Source organism: Cervus canadensis, chromosome 30, assembly GCF_019320065.1.
Source record: "Cervus canadensis isolate Bull #8, Minnesota chromosome 30, ASM1932006v1, whole genome shotgun sequence".
NCBI lineage: Eukaryota > Metazoa > Chordata > Mammalia > Artiodactyla > Cervidae > Cervus > Cervus canadensis.
In genome coordinates, this window is record NC_057415.1 from 37,409,127 (window position 1) to 37,428,316 (window position 19,190).

A 19,190-nucleotide genomic window follows, 5' to 3' on the forward strand; every position below is an offset into this window, starting at 1 on the left:
AGGGAGCTCGTTTCAAAGCCCCATAGGAAGCAAACTCGCCAGGGGTTACGTCAGGGTCAAGCCGCAGCTCAGGCAGTGGGGAGGGGTTTTGTTTTGTTTTTATGTTTACTTATTTGGTCAGTTTTCAAGGCAAGGGGGAAACGCATTAATAAGGAAGGGAAAGGAAACCCCTCTGGATTTATCCAGATTCCTGGGAAATGTCCCTAAGCGAGAAGCAAATATTTTCATAGCTGTCCTGGCATCGCAAAGGGCTCTGTGGAGAGGTTTTCAGAGGAATGGAATGACTCGGGCTCTAGCAGAGATCTTTGGATCTTGCTATTTGATGCCCAAGTGTCCATCTTTCCCTCCCCATTGGCTCCCCTGTCCTGCATCCTCAGCACCCTGGCATTCCCGTGGAGGCTCTTCGGCTCTATGCCAGTGGACCCCAGATACAGGCCTGCTAGACTGGGAGCCTCATGACTGAGCAGAGCAGGACTCCCAGCACTTGGTCAGGGTGATCTCACTTTTTAGAGGCCGACACTGAGGGTCAGGGGTTTGGTGGGTTCACATAGCAAAGAAGTGAGTATCTGTTGTCTGTGTCAATCGCTCAGTCGTGTCCGATTCTTTACAACCCCATGAACTGTAACCCACCAGGTCTTCCTGTCCATGGGATTCCCCAGGCAAGAACACTGGAGTGGGTAGTCGTACCCTTCTCCAGGGGATCTTCCCAATCCAGGGATCAAACCCGGGTCTCCTGCATAGCAGGCAGGCTCTTTATCACTTGAGCTGTCAGGGAGACCTACTAAGCCAAGAGTTGAACTGATGTCCATCAGGCACCAAAGCCAGCTTTGCTTTTCCCAACGCCAACCTTCCCCATCATTCTCTTCCGTCTCCTTATGTACCTTTTCTCCCCGCCCCGCTCGCTCCCCACCGCTTTTCAAAGCCTGGGCACTTCTAGAAAGAACTGAGAGCTTCTGGGGGAAGCAGTTTGGATTCTCCTTGGACTCTGGATGGTACAGTGTTCTGTGTCCTCCTGGAAAGCCACCTCCTGCCACATTTCTGGGTCTCCTGTCTGCCAGATGGATGCAGAGGTCCTTCGCGCACAGGGCTGGTCCCAGGTTCCTAGCTTAAAAATGAGAGGAGGCTTTTTTTTTTTACCCCAACAATGACCTATTTCTGTGAACTGTTTCCCTCATCTTGATGCCTGCCTGAAAACTAGCAGCTCAGACCAGCCAAGCCCTCACGCGAGGTGGGAGGGAAGCCAGCGCCAGCGAGGCTTGGCCCAGGGGTGGCCCTTTGGGGGGGAGGGAGGGGCCGTGGGCGCTAGGTGAAGGGAGAGCTTAGGGAGCGGTGAGGCGAGGGGATTGGAAAGATTTGGAGCCGAGAGAAAAAGGCAGACAAAGAAACTTTCAATCAAACTCAAAATCCCCACTGGCCACCCAATGGTGCTTTTGTGCAGTGACATGAAAGGGTCTGGGGGCTTCGGGAAGGGCCCGTTGGGGAGGGCGCGACTGGCCTTGAGTAATGAGCCCGGCCCCCCGGCCCTCTGTCTCCCTGACAGGCCTCCACGTTCTGAGCTGCCGGAACAATCCCCTGATTATCCCTGTGGTCCATGACCTCAGCCAGCCCTTCTACCACAGCCAGGCGGTACGCGTGAGCTTCAGTTCACCCCTGGTCGCCATCTCGGGGGTGGCCCTCCGCTCCTTCGACAACTTTGACCCCGTCACCCTGAGCAGCTGCCAGAGAGGGGAGACCTACAGCTCTGCGGAGCAGAGGTAAGGCACCCCGGGTCTGCACGCCGGGGGGGACCCTGCAGCCAGGCAGCCGTGGGTGTTGCAGGAAAAGGTCTGTGCGTTTCTCCCCTCTCTGTCGTCTGGCCTCTGGCCGGCTCTGCCCTGGGGCTTGGGAGGACCCCACGACTCTGAGTCCCAGGGGGTGCGGGCGGGCAGTAGAGACGTCGCTGTGGAAGGAGGACCTCTCTCACCCTGTTCGAGGTCCCAGCGCTGACGGCGACCTGCAGGGTGATCTTGGGAGCATCACTTTCTCTCTCTGGACCTCAGCATCCTCATTTGAATGAAGTGAGGGGTGGTGGATTAGCTGTCTTCCAGCTCTGAAATGCTGGAACCTTCTGCATCCTAAGTAGCACAGGCAAGAGGCATAACCCTCCTGGGAGACAGCCCCAGTGGTCCTGGTGTCTGTCTTTTAACCGCATGGCTCTGCGGTGCCTTTGATCTGTTATCTGTTAATATACCTAGTATGGAGCTCAGAGAGGAGGGGGATCCTTCCTAGAAAAAATATGAGCTCTATTGAGTCTCAGTTGTCTCCTTTGGGGTAATATCTACCCGGCGGGGTGGTCGTGAGAATTGACCGGTGTGCCTCAGATGAACGTGCTCCTGCGAACTCCTAGGCACTGTGCAAAGATAATGTGTTGATAGAGAGTGTTTATCACCACTTGCTGATGCGATGCTGGTGCTTTTCTGTGCATAATTCCACATAAGCATCCTCGGAGCTCATCTAGCATATCTGCATTGTCCAAACTTCCATGTTACCCTCTGGGTTTTCAGAACGGGAAGGGCTGGTCCAGAGTCACACAGCATCTCTGACGTTTGTTTAAAGAGTTGGGGGTCTCAGGGGGCTCCCCCAAAGCAAGGCCCTCTGAAAGGCAGTCCCGCTCTGCCATGTATACCTGGGAGCAGGAGAGAAAGGAGGAGTGGGGAGAGGGGACCCCAGCCTTTCCCACGCCCCTGCCACCAGAGGACACAAAAGGTGGTTGCAAAACCCACATTGTTTTGCACCCACTGTCTCTAGCTTCTGTTGTGCAAAGTCTGTCGCAATCCTTCAGAGGCAAAAGAGCTCCTTAAATATCATTCATTGTTGTATTTCACCCTGAGAGGGCTTTTTCATCCCTGCCTCTCCAGACTATAAAATAAGTTAATTCTCAGAACCCAGGGAAACAATGTCGACGCAAAATGCAAATCCATCAGACCCTCTCGGCAACGCTTTCCCGTCCCTAACCAGCCACCAAGACCATCCCCAAGTTGAGCTGAGGCCAGCGCTGGCTTCTTTGAATCCTTCATTAGCAGTTCCCGTGTCCCAAGTGAACAGTAAGAAGTGTTTAACCTTGAAAACAAGTCCATCAATAAGTGTCTGTTGAAGTCCTTTGACCTCTCGTGGAAACACACGGAACTGGGGCAGGACGTTGCCCTGTCTCTGGCTGGTGGTGGGATGGGGAGCCAGACCCCTCTCTTCTCTGGGCCTGTCTCCCCACGTGTGAAATGACAGCAGTGAAGATCTGTGTTCTCTGTGATCCCTTCCACTTGGAACAGTCTGTGATTCCCAAGAGGTGGGAGCGGTGAGAGGGAAGAGGAGGGGACCCACGTTGATTTCATCGTCTTATTTCATTATCACACCTGTCGGGTGAGGTATGGGCAGAGTGAGTGAGCCAGGACCATGCAGGGAGTGGGAGGTAAGATCTCGCTTTGTCCGCCCCTGAGAACCACGCTCTGCTCCCCAGGACCAGGCTCATCCAGGAGAGAAGAGGACTTCCCAGGGCTCCTCCCGTGTGAGCTCTTCCCAGTGAGACTGAGTGGGGTGACGGAGGTGCGGCTCCCGGGGCCGGCTGGCTGGGCCCTGAGCTCCCTGGGTCTAAGATAGGCTGCTCCTCCTGAATGCCTGGCTGTGGGGTGGGAGTGGGGCGGGGAGTCGGGGAGGACCGCAGCTGCCCCTGGGGCGCTGAAGAGAGATTTACCCTAACAGACAGGACTGTGCAAACGTGCAAATGCCATGAAAACAAACAAACCAGGAGGAAAGAAAAGAAAAATAAGCAACAACTGTAAAAAGCCACGGGATGTTTTTCTTCATTCTCGAAACACCAAGGTAAATAGCATCCCTTTTTATAGCTCAGCTGCTCTAGTGGAAATGGCCCACTTGACTCTCAGCTGCTTCCCAGGTAGTGAAGTGTGGCCCCACCCCCCACAGCCCTTCCTCTCCCCACTCAGAGTCCCCCTCCCGCCTCCTCCCCAGGTATTCTCCGTCTGGCTTTCTCTCCTCCCTCCTACTCCTCCGTCTCTCCCCTCCCTCCTCTCTCACCCCCTGTTCCGTCCTCGCTTTCTTTCTCTTCTCCTGAGGGCAGCGTGATAGCTGGTCAGCTGCCATGGGAGAAGCCTCAAGCACAGCAAAATCAGTCCAGGCGTGTGTGTTCTGACCCGGATTCAAGGGTCTCTGTCCCCATGCGGAACTTGGAGTAAATTCAGAGACCCAGGAAAACAGGATCTGGTTTCAAATGAGAGGTTCAGTTGTGGAATTCTAGCTGAGTTCCAGCTCCGCACCAAGAAGGGGAAGGGGGAAAGACGGGGAGCGCTAGTGATGGTTGGATGGAAGATATGAGGCTTCTTCAGTGAGAAAAGGGGCCGTCAGGAATTGAGGCTTCAGGGGTTGGACACACATACACACAGACACACGCGCCATTATCCAGCCTATAGTTCTAAACAGAGATTGAGCAATTTAGCATAACATTCAGGGGGCCATGTGTTTAGAAAATTAACTTCTTCCTTTCCCCCCTTCCTTCCCTCCCCCTCTTTCCTTCCTCCCTTCCTCCCCTCCCTCTCATGTTTTGCATTCTCTTCCTTTCTCTGCCTCAAACTCTTCCCACTTTCTCCATGTCAGAGCATCCAGAAAGAGGCAGTTCTGATTGGCAGCTAGCCTTTAGAGGATCAACCTTCAGTTCAGTTCAGTTCAGTTGCTCAGTCGTGTCCAACTCTTTGCGACCCCATGGACTATAGCATGCCAGGCCTCCCTGTCCATCACCAACTCCCGGAGTCCACCCAAAGTCATGTCCACTGAGTCAGTGATGCCATTCACCCATCTCATCCTCTGTCGTCCCCTTTTCCTCCTGCCCTCAATCTTTCCCAGCATCAGGGTCTTTTCAAATGAGTCAGCTCTTTGCATCAGGTGGCCAAAGTATTGGAGTTTCAGCTTCAGCATCAGTCCTTCCAACATCAGTCCCTAAAGGACTGATCTCCTTTAGGATGGACTGGTTGGATCTCCTTGCAGTCCAAGGGACTCTCAAGAGTCTTCTCCAACACCACAGTTCAAAAGCATCAATTTTTCAGCACTCAGCTTTCTTCACAGTCCAACTCTCACATCCATACATGACCACTGGAGAAACCATAGCCTTGACTAGACGGACCTTTGTTGGCAAAGTAATGTCTCTGCTTTTTAATATGCTGTCTAGGTTGGTCATAACTTTCCTTCCAAGGGGACAATAAATTCTTCGTGTGACTAGACTTACTCCTTTGCAGCCAGAGTGAACTTAGTCTGATAGTAATTGGTAGTGGTGGCATCAGAGCGGGTGCCTACAGGCTGGAACCAAAAGACCCTGGAGTCTGTGCCCTGACTGGGGGCTCTCTAAGAATCTGTAAGATTGGGAGCCCAGGAGCAACCTTCTCACAGCCGGACGGCCCAGGCCTCAGGTCGCCGTCCCCAGGTTCACCCAGTGTCCCCACCCTCGAATGGATCAGCACCTCTCGGAACATCTGTTGGGAGTGGTGGCCTGGGGCATATGCCTGCAAATGGAACTTCTGTGCCTAAGCACGCGCCCGTCTCACCTGTATGGATATGCGTGACTCTTCTCTAAGATGCTCTCCAAGCCACGCTCCAGCCCCAGCCTGCCTGTCAGAATCCCTGTTGTTCCATATCCTTGTCAAAACCTGGGATTATCAAAGTCTACTTGTTCCTCTTCCAGCGGGCTCTGAAATCATACATCTCCATGGTTTTGTCCACACCCTGACTTGACCCCTGGAAGCTAGGAGGCGTGAAGAGATTCTTTGGTTCCTTACCCTCATTCAAGGATGGAAAACCTAAGGTCCAGGCCGGGAAAATGTTTCCCAAAGTTGCCCCAGTGGTTTAAGATGCAGAACCACATGGCATTGGAATCCAGGTCTCGGGACTTCCAGGGCAAAGCTTTTCCTTCCCTCTCCCCATCATCAGAGGTATCAAAACAGCTGTCCCAGAGGCCCCAGCAACTTGTGGTTTTTTTGGCCCTTGTTTGACATGTTTTTAAGTTACTTGTAACAGTTAACTATCAGGAGAATACAGAGTGAAGGCCAGAATCCTTTCCACTCAAACACATCACAAGATTTGGAACCTCGGACCCACTCAGATCCTGGGACTGGAGAGGCAGCTCTGGTCGGCAGGCGGCCTCCCACTGGCCACCCCGCGCTCAGCTCACCTGGCCATTCAGATGGTCGGGCAGATGCTGTAGCTGCTGACCCTGCCTCCCAGTGCCGCACCCGCCACACCACCGGCTCGCTTCTAGGATTCCAGGGAAGTGGAGCCTGCTGGGATCGCTTCCTGCAGTAGCCTCGTTGCTGGGCAGAAAAGCGAGTCCTGCCTTGCCTGCTGACTCTTCCGCGGTCTCACTTCCCAAGTGATCCTGCAGCGCTCGTGCCGAGAGCATCTCCCCCTTCATTTCCCGGTGGTGCACGTGCTGTCCCCAGCCGCGCAGCTCAGAATGATCTATAAAGCGGCTGCCTGTTGACTGCCCCCGCCGCCCCATGGCATAATTGCAGCGAAGTCACCGCAGGAGTTAAGCCGTGGGTCAGGGGGCAGTCAGGAGGGGGGCCCTCACCAGGCCTTTGACCTCTGGCCTCCTCTCTCCCAGTTGAGGGGTACACAGGTGCCCCACGTTATGCACAATCGGGGGCCCTTTCAGTTGATTGTGGGGGTTGACAATTGGAGGACTGTCAGATCACTTAAGGATCTCCCTCTGTATGGAGCTTGAGTCTCTATGTAAATAACTTACATAGGTGTAGGAAGAAAAGACAATTCGTAAACATCTGATCATCTTTGCATAGGGTGGGGAGGGTGCCGAGTGTCACCTTTGCCCGGGTGTGCGAATTTTATTGGTAAAATTACCTGTGTCCCTTCCCCCATTGGGATCAACCGCTCTCCTCCCTTCTGAGAAGTGGCTACTTTTTCTTTCTCCCCCTTCTTTTGTCATTTTATGACAGCCCGTCACTGGTATGAAATCCCTCCCCCCTCCTTTTTTTTTTTTTTTAAATGAAGGCAGAGGCTTTTGTTTTGTTTTCCTTGTTTTGACTTTTGTTTTTGTGTTTCAGAAATGACAGAGCTGTGTCAGTGAGTTATTTGGGAGGGGCCGCTGGGGTGATGTTTATCATTTTGGGGCCATGTGTTCACACAGCCCTCTCCAGCTAACAGGACAGCGAAGGGAAGAGCAGGGACTTGGGGACAGAGACAGATCCACGCCGGAGTCCTGTCCACGCCGAGCGCCTTTGGGCAAGTGATTTAAACTCGCTTAGTTTAGTCCCCTCTTCTCACAAATGGGAATAATAACCCTACCTCGTGGAATTACAGTGAGGATGCAGATAAGGTGATGTCGGTGAAACACAACTGCCAATACCTGGGGCGAACTGCTTCCTCATCCCCTTCCTTCCTGTCCCCCAGCCTGTAAGCCAGGTGCAGATGAGTGTCCTGAAAATGTAGGGAGGCCACGTTCCCTCAGATACGCTCCAGAGGACCCTAGTCCCAAGGAACATGCCACGGGGAAAGGCTCTCAGAGCTTGGGAAGTTATGCATGCATTAGTCCCTTCTGGAAACCCAGCATGTGCATTAGAATTCAAGGTTCTGAGAAGTCCTGCCATGGAGAAAGGTGACTGGTCATCGGCTCTCCCCGTTTGAACACTTTTTTGGCCAGGCAGCCCATGTGAATAGGGGTGTTTTCCCTCTGTAGTAGGAGGAACCAGAGGAGAGGGACCCCCTTCTCACAGCACATCATCGTTTCCGTAGCATTTCCCCTGCGCTGGCCTTTCTGTTCTGCAGACACGCCGCGCTCCAGCCTGTCCTGGGCGTTTGTGCATGCTCTTCCCGCTGCCTGGGATTCTCTCTGCTCCAAACCTTCACGTGGCTGATCCCCTTCATTTCATCTGCGTCTTAGTTCAGGTGTCCCCGAGGAGGCTTCCGCGACCCCTCTGTGCGGAGTGCCCCGCCCTCCCCTCTCCCAGGTGTCACCCTCTATAGTTTCACCTGGGGTTAGCGCCCCTCCTGTATGCGCTTTACTGTCTAAAACAAGCTTGTTTATGACTTATCTTTGGCACACGCCCTCCCTCCTCAGATCCACAGTGTTTGCGGCAGTGTCTGCTGTGTGGTGAGAGCCCCAGGCAAGTGTGTTGAGTAGATGAGTCAGTGGCTGACCCGTCACCTTGTTTTGACAATCTTGAGAGAGGGATCATTTTGTGGCCTCCACTCAACAGAGGAGGAAACTGAGGCTCAGGTCATTACGTGACTTTCCAAGATCAAACAACTGATAAATTGTGAACCTGGGCCGGAGCCCAGATCTGCCCACCTGCTCAGCCATAGGTCCTTTCTGTTCGAGGAAATCAAGTTTTTTAATTTCTCCTTTTCCTGTGAAGAAGAACCTTAATGTGCACAAGAGGGAGAGCACTTTTTTTTTTTTTAAACCTTAATGACGGTCACACAGCCCAGAGAAGCCCAGAGCCCTTGTCTTTCAAAAAGGGTCCCTAGAGGCTCCCCCCAGTCCGTCATCAGATGGGAGACTGGGGGCCTCCTGGGTGTGCAGAGCGAGAATAGTCAAACTGTAAGGCAAAGGTCAGAAGACCCGCTTGGAGGCTGGTGGCTTACAGACTTAAAATCTGTTTAAATTGGAACCATGTGGCTCTTTACCCCAGCGCTTGCACAACGTGAACAGTTGCATTGTTTGGTGTCAAAGACCTCGTGTTGACTCCAAAGCTACAGTCTTCCGGGTGGCGCAGGGCAGAGGCTGTCAGAGCAGAGAAAAGGGCAAGGCATCAGAAAGTCTCGGCGAGTGTCGCTTCATCCCAGCTCATCCTGCGTTTGTGAAGGGGAGGCGGGTGTGTGAAAGCTACGAAGCATACATCAGTGTGGGTGTGAGACCGGAACTGAACACTTGCCTTGTCCCAGTGCTTTAAAAAGTTGAGTTTGTTTGTGCCAAGTGCTGGAGATGCTTGCTCCTCACCTCCCCACTGTTATCCCACTCTAATTCTCACCATACTTTTCAGCAGGGGATACAGAGTGGGGGTGAGTAACCCTGTTCCTATAAAACCCTCAGTGTGGGGTTTTATCCTGAAACCAGCACCAAGCAAAACGTTGAGAACTTCTTAAGTTGGCTTGACCCCCACACCGCTCCGCGTGTGCTAGATAGAAACAGGAAAACAAACACTTTAAGGCTCTGAATGGCAACCCCAGCTGTCTGTGTATATTGTACGCCAGGAGTTGGGGTAGACAGGGCCAGAGGGGCAACATTCGAGAGAACTGCCTCCTAGAATCCTTCAAATTCAATATCCCGATGTTTGCAGAGCGCTTAAGAGTTGTTGCAAGACACTGCCACCGTTTGTTCCTTGCTAGTTAGGAAACGTCTGTTTCACCCGAGGCATTTTCATTGGCAGTGTGAAGTACATCGGAATGAAACGGGCATTATCTCTACCCTCAGGGAAGTTCTAGTCCAGGTGTGGCGTGAGGTTAATAATGAGGACTTTGGAGTCACACATCTGGATGGGAACTTAAACAAGTAACTCGATCTCGCAGCTCCCCGACTTTCCAACAGTAAAATGAGTAACGCTTAGCTCATAGCGTCGCTGTGAGGATGGGTGAGCGCATGTATGTAAGCAATCGGTGAATGGTCGCTAATGTTATTAAGCATCTGCGTGACGGTAATATGAGGGGAAAGATCATCTAAGCATGGGGGTTTTATGTTGTTTCCGTTTCCTGAAGGGTTAGCACGCATTCCGGCACACGGTAGGCACCCCAGACCTGTGCTTTCAGCCCATGAAAAAAGAGGCCAGGGCGTGAGAGAAGGGAGGGCCCAGTGTTGCAGGGAAGCTTGCCTGGCGACAGGAGAAAGCTTCCTGCAGACGCCTTCATGGCGCTCAGACGGGAACAAGTAAATTCCAGTTGGCAGGAAGGTGGCAACTACAGTAAGATGCATGGCGTGATCTCTGCACCGCTTTATCAACCATTCTGAAGTCACTGTACGGTTTATAAAAGACTTCCGCCTTCAGGACCTCAGTTGAATCTCATGGAGCTATGGGTTAGCCTAATCTGAGAGTATGCTGAAACTCAGAGAGGTGATGGACCTTGCCCAAAGTTAGCTTCTAAGTAATACAGCATAGATTTATCCATACCTTCGTGCCCTTATGTATAGGAATTCCACTCCATGCTTTTGCTCAACTATCTGATTTAATTCTCACAACGACCCCCGGAAGTGAGTGCTGTCATAAGATATGAAAAGGCTTTCATTCAGCTCAGTGCCTGGCAGATAAGAGACTCAATGAACGCTTGCTGTAATCATAATAATTCCCATTTTGCAGATGGAAAAACTAAGGTTCTACAGCATTTGCAGATTCGTAATTTGTAAGGTTTTTAAGATGTGGGATTTGAGCCCCGGGTTGTCTGTTTCCATAAACTGTGCTCTTCGTGATAAACTTTGGCCGCTGCGCTTCCGGAGTCTTGTCCACTCTGCGTGTCTCCTGTGTCAGCCTCCTGGAACTCGGAGCGGGAGCCCGTCAGCCTTTGTCTTCCTGCTGGAGTGCATCGGTCCTGCAAGAAAGCACCTCTCACCCTCTTCTTCCCTTTCTCCTCAGCTGTGTGCACTTCGCATGCGAGGCCGCGGACTGCCCAAAGCTGGCTGTGGAGAACGCTTGGCTCAACTGCTCTGGCAGTGACAGCTACCACGGCGCCCAGTGCACCGTGCGCTGTCGGACCGGCTACGTGCTCCAGATTCAGCGGGACGACGAGCTGATCAAAAGCCAGGTGTGTGTGGGTGCCAGGTGCAGAGTCCCTCTCCAGCCCACGAAAAGGCTGAGCGGGTGTTGAACCTGTTCTCTGCTGAATCCTCAGCATTTGAAGCACTGCTGTGACATAGTAGATGCCCAATAAAGAGGTGTGGGTTGAATGAAAGACTGCCTCAATCTGGGATTTCTGAGACCATGGTTCCTGTGCAGAGTAGTGATTCACATCACAGGTACCAGCATCGCCAGTGTAGGCTGAAAATCTGGAAAACCATGGGCTGAGCGTGACTTTTGGACTGAAACCCTCACAGTCAGAGCCCTGCTACAGTTGAGTGGGCTGGTTTCAGAAGAGGTGAGCCCCCTGTCAATGCGATGCTCATTCATTCATTCAGACATGTGTGCCCTGGGAACCAGATGCTGTGATGACTTATTGTGTGTGTGTAAGTCGCTCAGTCATGTCCAACTCTCTGCGACCCCATGGACTGCAGCCCGCCAGGCTCCTCTGTCCATGGGGATTCTCCAAGCAAAAATGCTGGAGTGGGTTGCCATGCCCTCCTCCAGGGGATCTTCCAACCCAGGGATCGAACCCAGGTCTCCCGCATTGCAGGCAGATTCTTCACTGTCTGAGTCACCGGGTATACTGTACTAGGTGCTAGAGAAAGAAGTCACCAAGATGAACCTAGTTCCTCCTCTTAAGGAGCTAGTGACCGGGAGCAGACGATGAGTGAGTAATGGCCGTACCGTGTGATGAACATTGGGAAGGGAAGTGCGGGGTGTTGTGGAAGCACAGGGGCAGTCAAGGAAAGCTCCCTGGAAGAGGTAATATGAAAACCGAGAACTGGAGAGATAGGCAGAGGGCCGCGCATTCCAGCGAGGGAGGGAGGCAGGCTCTGGGCGTGGACAGGAATCTGTGGATGCCCACTGGTGAGAAGGAGGGTACCGCAGACAGACGTTTGTTTTACTGATCTTACCCGGGCAGTGAGGCTGGAGGGGCAAGCAAGGTGGGCTGATGTAAGGCCCTGTTAGCTTGGTCAGGGAGTGGGAGGGTCCTCTTCAGGGCAGCAGGGAGCTGTTGAAGAAGTGACGTGGCCAGATCGTGGGTGATGAAGGTCCTTCCAGCGGCCCACATGGGCGTGGCTTGGAGTCCAGCCACGGTGGGGGGGCCTTGGGAAGAGGGCTGAGTCCTGCACAAGGATGGTGGCCTCAGGTTGACTTAGATGTGGTGTAGCGGTGCTTTCAGCCAACGCGCCTGTGGGGTCTCAGGTGGGTGCGAGGAGGAGCAGGGAATTAAGCCCTGAGACTTGGGGATTCCACGTGCAGCCTCTTGTGGGACCCCACCAGCAGACTACCCCCTTCATGCTCTGGGTGCAGGGGCACGCTCTTTGTTGCTGGGAATGCCTGTTTGCACAGAGCTTCTGGGCTTGCAAAGAGCCCCACTGAGGCGCCCCGGGGCCCAGTTGCTTAGACACCTGCTTCCGTGTGTCAGACACAGCAGGTCTGGACTCCTGTGAAAACAATTAAGCTGGCTTTGGCAGTGAGGGACCTTTCATTCCTTTGATGGGCGCTGAAGAGGGGAACAGTGTCCCATGCTTTTGAAATCCCATCTCAACATTTGGCATCCCTGATCGCCTGGGATGTAGCGGCTTCTTCCTTGAATGGAGGCCCCCCGGGCTGGGCTGCCGCGGACCGACCCTGCCTTGTCCCTTCAGCCTGGGCTTGTCCTTCTACCCCCAGCCATGCTGTCTTCTAATTTGTGTTGAGTCCCTGTCGACCCTTTCGTTTGCCTAGCCTTCTTCCCTCTTCACGTCCACTTCTCCCAGCTATTGAAGCGTCATGTGTTGGAGCAGGGAGTGGCTCTTAGAGCAATGCTTGACTTTGATGCCAGTGAGGAAAGGGACTTGCCCACGATCTCACAGCACCCAGAACCAAATCCCATTCTCCCATCCCCCCACGGTGATGCCCACTCTGTGCCAAGCACAATCTCCCCCGCTCCCCCAGGGCCAGGAAGAGATCCAAAGGTTAAAATCCAGCATCCCACTCTTGTGCTGTGTTTCAGAGGCTATTTCATGAAAAGCAGTCCTCTGGCCCTGGAAAGTCTGAGCCTTAAGATTCGCAGCAATACAATGGAAATAACTATCTGGGAGACTCTCCAGACGGCCATGCAGAGCCGTGTCTTTGGGCTCAGTTCCCACTTAGCCTTTGTCCAGCGATGAAACTAGGAGCTAGTCACTTAATATCTCTGAGCCTCAGTTTCGGCAGCTGTAAAGCGGGAACTGAAGTACCTCCTTCAAACAGTTGCTGGGATCCCGGAAAGGGAGCTAAATGTGGAGCATGGATCTCCGGGTGCCGTAGCCCAGGGGGGAAGGGTTTTCCCCACGGGTTGGGTTTCCGCCCGCCACATCTCACGGTGCCCGCCTCCGTCTTCCAGACAGGACCCAGCGTCACGGTGACCTGTACGGAGGGCAAGTGGAACAAGCAGGTGGCGTGCGAGCCAGTGGACTGCGGCGTCCCAGATCAGCACCACGTCTACGCCGCCTCGTTCTCCTGCCTCGAGGGCACCACCTTCGGCAGCAAGTGCTCCTTCCAGTGCCGCCACCCGGCGCAGCTGAAAGGTAGGGGGCCCAGCGGCCGCCTCCGGCCCCCGCGGGGACTCAACAGCGGGGCTGGGACAGGGTGTTGTCTCTGCTTCTGATCCCTGCCGCCTGTTCTATGCAGACTGCCTTGTTGTGCAGCTGGGGAGAGAGTTGAGTTGGACAAGCATGGTGTCTCTGCTGCTGCTGCTGCTGCTGAGTCGCTTCAGTCGTGTCCGACTCTGTGCGACCCCAGAGACGGCAGCCCACCAGGCTCCCCCAGCCCTGGGGTTGTCCAGGCAAGAACACTGGAGTGGGTTGCCATTTCCTTCTCCAGTGTGTGAAAGTGAAAAGTGAAAGTGAAGTCGCTCAGTCGTGTCCAACTCTTAGCGACCCCATGGACTGCAGCCCATGAGGCTCCTCCGTCCGTGGGATTTTCCAGGCAAGAGGACTGGAGTGGGGTGCCATTGCCTTCTCCGATGGTGTCTCTAAGATCTGGCAAAAGAGGAAAGAGAAAAGCAGGAAGGGAGGGAAAGTAGAAGGAAAGAGAAGATTCTAAGAAAATAGCATCTGGAACTGATGTGACTAGTTCATTGGGTGGGGTGAGGGTCCAGTAAGTCTAAGAGGAAAGTGTTATTATTATTTTAATTTTCACGGAGGAGAAACTCAAGGTTCAGAGTTGAAAGAACTTGTCCAAGGCCATGCTGTTACTGGGGGGCACCACCACGGGGCCCAGGTCTGTCTTTCTTCAAAGCCCACTGCTGCCCTTTAGGAAGGGCTAGCTCCAAGGGGAGTCACTCTAGGAGGGAAGAGCTAATGGGCGTCTCTTGGGCTAGGTGCTGGGATATTCAGGTGAGAAGACGTAGTCTGGCAAACTGGAGGAGAGGACCCATGTTGGAAATGAGTGAGAGGCTGACCTGGGCGACCTAGACTCTCCAAGGGCTCTTTGACCTAGGCAGGGGTAACTGATTACTGGAAAGATGATGAAACTGAGGTCCAGTGATGGGAAGGAGGGAACTTGCACAGAATCACAGAGCAAGTTAGCAGCAGCATCAGAATAACTCTCTTGGCTTCTGGTTGAGTGTTAGGTTTGGGCATTATACCCAGTTTTCGGAGGTAGCAGGACTTTCCTTTGCTTGGCTTATCAGAGGAAACATTGTCCCTTCATCAGATAACCAAAATAACTCACTAAGCATGGGTCCTACCTTGGGATCCATCATGGGAATGAGCGGATTTCTGTGTGTTGTGTGGGGGTTTGGAAGGAGGTCTGTAAATTCCCTTCAACTTAGATGTCATATTGGAGAAGGAAATGGCAACCCACTCCAGTATTCTTGCCTGGAGAATCCCATGGATGGAGGAGCCTGGTAGGCTACAGTCTATGGGGTCACAAAGAGTCGCACATGAGTGAGCAACTTCACTTTCACTTAGATGTCATATTACAAATTCATGAGTTCCAGGCATTTGGATGATTGGAGAGGGTTGATAGTGTCTCCAAGTTTTCAAAAAGATATAGAACTTTGAAAGATTACTACACATAGTAAGACTCAATAAAGTGTATAGACTGGGCAACTGAATGAGTTGATGAAAGTAAAACCACAGGAAATGTTTCTTTTAAGAAATGAATGAAGGACCCAGCTATCTCACTAAACTGCCCCCAAAGAGAAGCAGAAAACACTTCTGGGATACATCCTTTCCTATTGTTCAGTTGCTCAGTCATGCCTGACTCTTTGCAACCCCATGAACTGCAACACACCAGTCTTCGCTGCCCTTCACCATCTCCTGGAGTTTGCTCAGACTCACATCCATTGAGTTGGTGATACTATCCAACCATCTCATCCTGTCTCCCTCTTCTTCTCTTGCCCTCAATCTTTCCCAGCACCAATGTCTTTTCCAATGAGTCGGCTCTTAGCGTTAAGTAATCAAAGTCCCCTCATATTTTTAGCCAAGAAAATTTGAGTGTAAAAGTTATAGACATTTTATTTGAGCTGCCCTAGAGATTGAGATCTGAGAGAGATGAAGAGACCAGTGAAAATTGCAAAGCCTCCACCTTATCTGAGCTTGTCCCTGGCCCCATCTGCTCAGACATGGGGCTTATTAGTAACTCCAGACTAGGACATCACACTTCCCCTCTAAGTCAGAGGTCCTTCCTTGGGAAAGGGAGGTGTATAAATGAGCATTGATTATTAGCCACAATGAGGGCTGAAATAATCCTTAATCAAAGTGATTTTCTGTCATTGCTTCTCTGCTTACTGTGGTGGAGGAATGACCTCACTGTGGAGATGTGACCCTAGAAGGACTGTCATTTTGATGGTGTTGATCCCCACTTTCATCGTCCCTTGAGAATACAGGGCAGGATCCACTGACGCACCATGCCCTTGGTTCTCAGCATCATCAGATGCTCAGATTCCAGGTCCAATGCTTTGGCTTGGGTCTGCTGGCGGCAAAGGCTGGGCAGAGGTCCTGGTCCTCTCTCTTGAGCTTGTTAATAATTCTTTGCTTCTTAAGCCAAAAGATAAAGTGAAAGCGTTAGTCACTCAGTCATGTCCAACTCTTTGTGACTCCATGGACTATAGCCTGCCAGGCTCTCTGTCCATGGAATTCTCCAGACAGGAATACTGGAGTGGATAGCCATTCCCTTCTCCAGGGGATCTTCCCAACCCAGGGATTGAACCTGCATTTCTAATGTTTTCTGCATTGGCAAGCAGGTTCTTTACCATCTTGGCCCCCAGGGAAGCCCAAAGTGAAAGTCCCTCAGTCGTGTCCAACTCTTTGTGACCCCACGGACTGTAGCCGACCAGGCTCCTCTGTCCATGAAATTTTCCAGGCAAGAATACGGGAATGAGTTGCCGTTCCCTTCTTCAGGGAATCTTCCCAATCCAGGAATCAAACCCAGGTCTCCTGCACTGCAGGCAGATTCTTAACTGTCTGAACCACTAGGGGTGATCAAAACGAAATTTCCCCCCATTTCTTGTCTGCTTCCCTTTATGCCCTTTGCTTTTCCTTCCCCACAGCAAGATTTAAGCAAAAGGAGTGTGAGCTTTCATCTTTCATCAGACAGAGAGGGATTGAACTCTTTGTTCTGCCCCAGCTGCCTGATCTCAGGAGATGAATTTCACATTGGGAGATGTTAGTAGATCCTAGAAGAGCAATTTCGCATCCTTGAGCCTCAGTACTCTCATCCGTAAAATGGGTGTAAGAGCATCCACATTGAAGGGTTATGGTGGGGATTAAAAGTGATGGTATGAATAAAATTGCCAGAACCAGAGTAGGTACTTAGTAAATACTCATCTCCAAGAGGCACTCTTGTGAGAATTAGGCAGTGGCTGCCCTCTTGACCCCTGACCTCTTTATCCCATGGAGGCCTTAGTCCTGGGACCTGTGGAGACTTGCTCCATCCTCCACATTCCACTCAGGACCTAGAGGTTAATGTGCTTGGACCAGAAGCCCCCACCCAGGGGAAGCGCTGAGTGTGGCCCCAAGGCCAGTGTAATGCAGATATTAGTAGCACCACAAACACACCAGTCCCTTAGAATCCAGGTGAACTTTTCTCGAATATCCTGACCTTCCCCTAAGTTCTGAGCCTTCATCAAGATGTCCACAAAATACCCTGCAAGCCCACAGCTCTGGAGTCATTCCTGCCAGGGCCCTTTATCACATGAACACTAACAACACCCACTGCACCTACACACATGCAAGAGGAAAAAAGTACAAGTTTAAAAGAAGGAACCTCAGTCTCAGAATCATAAATGTTTAACTCAATGGCTAAAAGTGCATCACTGCATCCATGACCTTGTCAGCTTCAACTCCACCACGTGAGGTGCACTGCATGTTGATTCTGGAGCGGGGCTTCTAAAGCAAGCATGCTCTCATCCCACAAAGATCTTTCCCGGGACTTCCCTGGTGATCCAGTGGCTTAGACTCCATGCTTCCACTGCAGGGGGTGTGGATTTGGTCCCTAGTCAGGGAACTTAGATTCCACATGCCATGCAGCTCAGCCAATAAAAAAAAAAAAAATAGTCTTTCTAAAAGCCCCACTGTCTACTTCTATCTAAGGCCCGAGATTTAAACTCAGCCTCTTCACTGGTTTCCAGAAGACACTCAGTACCATGGAGCATTTTCTGGTTTCTTAGACTCTACGGAATGGCCATGTCCTACAGTGTCCAGCAGTTAACCTTCCTGCCAGCCCCCCACTCTCTTCCTCGCCCCTTACCCTCTCCCTCAGAGTCCTGTCCTGATCTTTCTCCCTCTAGGAATTTCACATCCTCTGTCCTCTCTCAGGCAGAGACCCTTTCATCTTTCTCAGAAGCAGATAGCCAGACCTGGAGGATTCAACTTTATCCTAAGGGTCTCCACCAAAGAGGACGTCTCATATCACTGCTAAGAGAAGGCTACTCTCCTCTTATCATCCTAGTGCTTTGGAGGTAGCAGGGTCTAGAATGTCCCTGGGTCCCAGCCACCACTGGGTGTTAATGGTAAGTGTTAGTTGCTCAGTCGTGTCTGGCTCTTTGTGACCCCACGGACTATGCTGTCCATGGAATTCTCCAGGCAAGAATACTGGAGTGGGTTGCCATTTCCTACTCCAGTAGTGGTTAATGGTAAACCACTACCCAATCCTTCCTGGGGACAGACGAGCACCGTGGAAAAGAAAACTTATTCAAGATCACACAGCTGCTAATGACACTGTCTTTAGATGTGAGCAGTGATAAGAGGAAGCAACAGATTTCTTTTCTGTCTTAGATAATTCTTCTGTCTCCCTCATCCCCCACCTCCACCTTTACTTCACTCTGAACAGTGCTCAGGTTTCAAAAGTCAAGCGTATTCTCACCTCAGGGTTCTTAGCTGCTGCTCCAGAATTCCTTTGACCTTTTCTGAACCATGCCTCTCAACCTAGTTGTTGCCGTTCAGTCACTAAGTCATGTCTGACTCTTTGTGTCCCCATGAACTGCAGCACGCCAGGCTTCCCTGTCCTTTACTATATCCTGGACTTTGCTCAAATGCATGTCCATTGAGTCGGTAATACCATCCAACCATCTCATCCTCTGTCACCCCCTCCTCCTCCTGCCCTCAATCTGTCCCAGCATCAGGGTCTTTTCCAATGAGTCTGCTCTTTGCATCAAGTGGCCAAAGTATTGGAGCTTCTCCAGCCAGAGCTGGGAGAAGCCAGAAGTCATCAGTTCATTTTGCCATGCAGAAACTGAGGTCCAAGAGAGGAAGACATTCATGCAAGGTCATGTATGCATTACCATGAGCACTGGGGCCGGAAAGTGACCCCGGGGTCCCTACACTAGAAGAGGTGCCCTCTTGCCAGGCATTCCATTCCCAGCAGTCTTGTGAAATCATCTGACTTGCACATTCCCAGCCCCTCTGTTATGGCAGGTGTCCAACATTCCAGGCTCTTTCCTGTCTTAGGACAGTACCCATTCGTTATCCCTGACTGTGACTGCATCTTAGCACATTCTTCTTCTCCTTTGTGTCTAACATGTAGGGCCTTTCAGTGCAGACATTTGGAAGTGAGAGACACCATTCTGGACAGTGGGGACAGGAGGGATGGTGAAATTAGATGACTAGTTTTGCTTTTGAGATACTGCACACACTCATGTTTCTGGTTCCGAGGTTTTTGTCTAGACGGCAGTTCCTCTGTGGCCATACACTTGGGTAAAAGCTCTGGAGTGTGGTCAAGGGAGCCCTCAGGAGTCAGACACACCTGGAGTGAAGGCCAGCTATAGTTCGAGAAGCTCACTTTTCCACTCAGGGACTCAGTGTTCCCACCTGCAAAATGAGATTAAGGACAAATTGGGTCACTAGAAGGATCAAGGAGGTGGGGCCAGTCATTCTTCCTATGCCTACCTCATGGACT

General features: G+C 51.8%; 1 protein-coding gene across 1 annotated transcript in view; it reads left to right on the forward strand.

Annotated features, from left to right (window-relative positions):
• Window positions 1–19,190, forward strand: part of PAPPA (pappalysin 1) — a 253,157-nt gene that overhangs the window by 181,285 nt on the left and 52,682 nt on the right. The window contains exons 13-15 of the mRNA XM_043453579.1: window positions 1,541–1,754; window positions 10,617–10,785; window positions 13,192–13,375. Of these exons, the coding sequence (XP_043309514.1) occupies window positions 1,541–1,754; window positions 10,617–10,785; window positions 13,192–13,375 (567 nt within the window). The remainder of the gene's footprint in view (window positions 1–1,540; window positions 1,755–10,616; window positions 10,786–13,191; window positions 13,376–19,190) is intronic.